Source organism: Arachis ipaensis, chromosome B09, assembly GCF_000816755.2.
Source record: "Arachis ipaensis cultivar K30076 chromosome B09, Araip1.1, whole genome shotgun sequence".
In the NCBI taxonomy this organism is placed as follows: domain Eukaryota; kingdom Viridiplantae; phylum Streptophyta; class Magnoliopsida; order Fabales; family Fabaceae; genus Arachis; species Arachis ipaensis.
Window position 1 is genome coordinate 144,802,906 of NC_029793.2, and position 4,147 is coordinate 144,807,052.

Sequence of the window (4,147 nt, forward strand, 5' to 3'; positions counted from 1 at the left end):
ACAGTTTTTTTTTTTTTTTAACTTTTTTGTCAGCCGTGTGTGTGGAAACCCCCATGGATTGATCAGGAAGTATGGGCTCATGTGCTGCAGGCAGTGCTTCCGCAGCAACGCTAAGGAAATCGGATTCATCAAGGTAAACTGAGCTTGCTTCTCTCAGTTGTTGCCTTTGCCCTAATCCAATTTGCCGAATTGGTTGCTTGCCTTTGTTTTGTTATGCTATGACTTGTGTGTGTGAGTTATGTGTAATGTCTTGATTCTCATTCCAATTCTTTTTCTTGTTGCAGTACCGCTGAAGGGTTGCATGGTTGGTCAGATGCCCACCATACTATTTTAGCTTTTTGCATTAGGGATTATGTGAGAATCTTAAAGGAGTTGTTTATGGCAAACTAGTTTATTATCAGAACTGGAGCAGTGGAACTATGAATATTTTATTTTAATATCAATTGTTTTTGACTGTCTGGTATACACCACCTTTTGTTTGATGCATTAATCTTCCTTCGTGCTGTGGGAATTGGATTCTATTCTTAATGGTTATTGCTTACACGATTGAAAACAAGTTTAAACTGATAATGAGGAGGCATTATTATATCAGGTGGGAAAAAAGTTGGGACGCTATAGTTTTATTCGCTGCATAAGTTTATTTGTCTTCTAATTTCATCTTTGAATTAAATGTGATATTACCCACGGTAATGTCTTGTAAATTGACTATCATTTATTGAATGCTGGGCGCTGGGGATTGAGATTTAGATAAACATAAATCTTTAGATAAAAATAGTAAAATTAAATTGTATAAAAGGCAAAAGCTGGAATTCTACATTATTTGAGCAACTCGAGTATTCTCAAATTCTAGCCTCAGGAATTCACTTTGAGGTTGGAGCTATGTTTTTTTAATTTAGATGGAGTTTTCACTATGGTTGTCAAAAAGAGAAAAGGAAAGAAAAGAAAAGAACTTCTTATGCTCCAATGAAAAAAAAAAGATGGTGAGCGATGATTGTGTTTATAGAACTATCGTGAATTTTCACCTTTATAAAACCATTTTTAAACGACTGTTACCTTAATAAAAAAACCGTTTCTAAAACCAAACATAAAGATTTTGCTAATAACAGGTCAATTGTCAATGCTTTTAATATATAAAATATATATTAAAAATTTAAAATTTCCAATTTTAAAATAGAGCGCCATGATCCAGGCTCCACCCTATATATATATAGTAAGTCTAAAAATTCGAAAAGTAAGTGTTAAGAGTAACTAAAGCTGTCTTTATATTTCTCTTCAAATTCATTGATTTTGGTCCCTTCTCCTCCAAACTCCAACTCATAAACACACCAAAATCAACAACAAATAGAAAATGGAATTCTCTTTCGATTTAATGCAATGAACTCCATATAATGTTTACTGACGCACTTACATTTGTAAGTTGGATATGAATGGAACTAGACACAAACATTGAAAACAAACTGAAAACAAGTGAAGGTGGTGGCTGCGACCCACATTGAAAAGAAAACAAACTGAAAGCACAAAAACACTGCTCATGTTTACCTGCTTTTACCCTTTATTAGTATGTTGTACCAAACACTTTGCTCCTCTTCTCTAAATTATTCCCTTCCTCTCCAAGTTATTTCAACTTCATCTTTTCCTTCCAATTATTATTCTCATGCATGAACCACTCACCTGCCATTCTCCATTTCATTTTTTTATATCTCGTCTTATCCACCTTTTTCCTATCACCATCCATGTGTCGTCCAGACAAGGATTCAGCAAATCAAACATGTCCTTCGTATTGTTACCTACCATTACTAAATTAGACATTACAAACGTCCTCCCGTTTCTTTTAACCAATACTCCGATCCATTAGGGTAATAACATACAATGGACTCTAATAAATAATAAATTATTAAATAAATAAATTACTCTTAAAGTTTTTTATGTTGGAAAATATAGATTCAAATTATGCTCAAGTCACCTTATTGTTAAAAGATTATAAGCACAACGCATGAATTTTCACTAAGAATATATCGTTACACAAGTAAGCTGTCATTTTCGGGATATCTTTTTCTCACAAGAAAACAAGAATCATACACTACAATTATTCAACTTTCCACACAAGTTTATATATACTGGTATGAAAATTACAGGCCCAGAAATTCACTGCATGAAATGCTATAGCTTTAAAAATGAGTAAAAATGGTTAATATTCAGAGAAAAAGTAAATGTGTAATTGTAAGCAACGATACAAGAGAATAATCCATTACACAAGTAAGCTGTCATTTTCGGTATCCCTTTATTCTTTACAAGAATCCTTCTTGTAACTATTTTATATAAAGTGATCTATTCACTGAAGTTTATGCTGTGATGAGATGCTAATTAATGGTCAAGGAATTTACTGCACAAGATACTATGGCTTTAAGATAAGAATAGAAGAGGAACAAATAAAGGCTCCTTCCAATGGCTTCCTGATTTTGTGGTAAGCTATGCATAATATTTTACTTCCATTTTTATCCATCCAAAATATCTCGGGCTAACACTCCAGGAATTAAACAGAGAAGTAACGACTACGTTGATTGCAACAAAAATTAAGCCATCCAGAACATAATGAAGTAAGGTTATTATAAAGAGTAAAAAAGAAAAATAAAATGTTTTTAAGTCTGGATACAATAATAAAACATAAAGAAGTATTAGGAGGCCAGCAGATTTTGTTATTTGTAACCATCAATTAGCCATTATTAGTATTTTTAATAGTGTGAGATTACATCTAATAGTGTAGGATTATCCACTTTTTTTTATTGGTTAAGTGCTGACCAAATTTTAATAAAAGTACTGGTCCCTAAACTTTCTCTAAAATATATATACCGACTTAAACGTTGGAATACTTTTATAAGTAAGCAAGTCGCCCATGTAGCGATGATTTAGAGTATACGAATGAATGAAATACCAAAATATGTAATGTTCGTACCTTTTATGGAGGAGCTTGTGAGGACAATCTGCAAAGAAATTTCGATGTCTAAATCATAGTGATTTTGGGTGATAATAATGAACAAAATCTTACATTTTCTTTTTCTCTCTGTTACATCTTTTCGATATAACAGTTATTAGGTATTTACTGTTTTTAATGTATGCTTTTAATATCATGATTTGGCAGTTTCCTGAGTTAACGACTTCATGAATCTTGATGACATACCTTTTAGTTTTTACGTAAAAACTCAGGTGAAGTCGACTTCTTCACGTGAAGTTGATATCTAAGAGTCGTTGGATGAAAATTTATTCAAATCAGTCAAATCATTTAATAGCTCTCAGGTATCAATTTCACCTGAAGTCGACTGCAGCTAAGTTTTCACCTAGTTTTTATTGAGCTTATAACGTGATATTCTTATTTAATCATATTCTTGGTATATTAATTTTGTGTAGAACATGTACAAAGTGACGTAAGCCAGGCAAGAAGAAGAAGATGATGATGTTTTGTGTGTTCTTTGAGTACTCAAAAGCTTTTAGCTCAACAAATGAAAAATCAAGGATCTTGAATCTTTGGCTTCAAGGATCATTAACCCAAAAGTAATATATTATAATAACTTCATTTTGGAATTTGGAGCATGCAGAATAGCATTAGCCGCCAATATAATACGGTCACCAACCTTGTTGTATATTCCACATTTTTCTCTTGATAAATAAACAATTAATAATCACACACTTTTTTCTTTCTCTTTCTTTATTATTTTCATTTCTGGGCTTGTGGGGTTGCGGTGGAAAGGTGAAGCAACGTTGGAAAGCTATGGGACAGAAGCAAAATATTATTCTTAATTAATAATACAATATTATCTTCTGTTATTATATATATGTCTATGTCTATAATCACTTCCGAAGCAAACTAATCAAACCCCCATATCTTTTAAGTGGGTGTTTACTTTTTAACCGATTATTCCATTGAGTGTGGCTTAAGTCACATGCCTTCAAAGATTGTGCACTTTCTCATCATTTTTTTTTATATATTTGCCATGGATGAGTGATCCATTATTAAGTAGGGCTATCATCACAGGACACAGATCATAGATTTATCTATTTAGAGTAAAGTATCGTTTTTGTCCCCAACGTTTGGGGTAAATCCTATTTGTGTCCCTAACGTTTAAATCGTTCTATTTGTATCCCTAACGTT

At 32.4% G+C, this 4,147-nt stretch overlaps 1 protein-coding gene across 1 annotated transcript in view; it reads left to right on the forward strand.

The window, feature by feature from the left end:
* LOC107619297 (40S ribosomal protein S29) overlaps positions 1-504 on the forward strand; it is a 1,447-nt gene extending 943 nt beyond the window's left edge. Inside the window, exons 2-3 of the mRNA XM_016321555.2 lie at positions 34-133; positions 285-504. Coding sequence (XP_016177041.1) covers positions 34-133; positions 285-293 — 109 coding nt within the window. The 3' untranslated portion in view covers positions 294-504. The remainder of the gene's footprint in view (positions 1-33; positions 134-284) is intronic.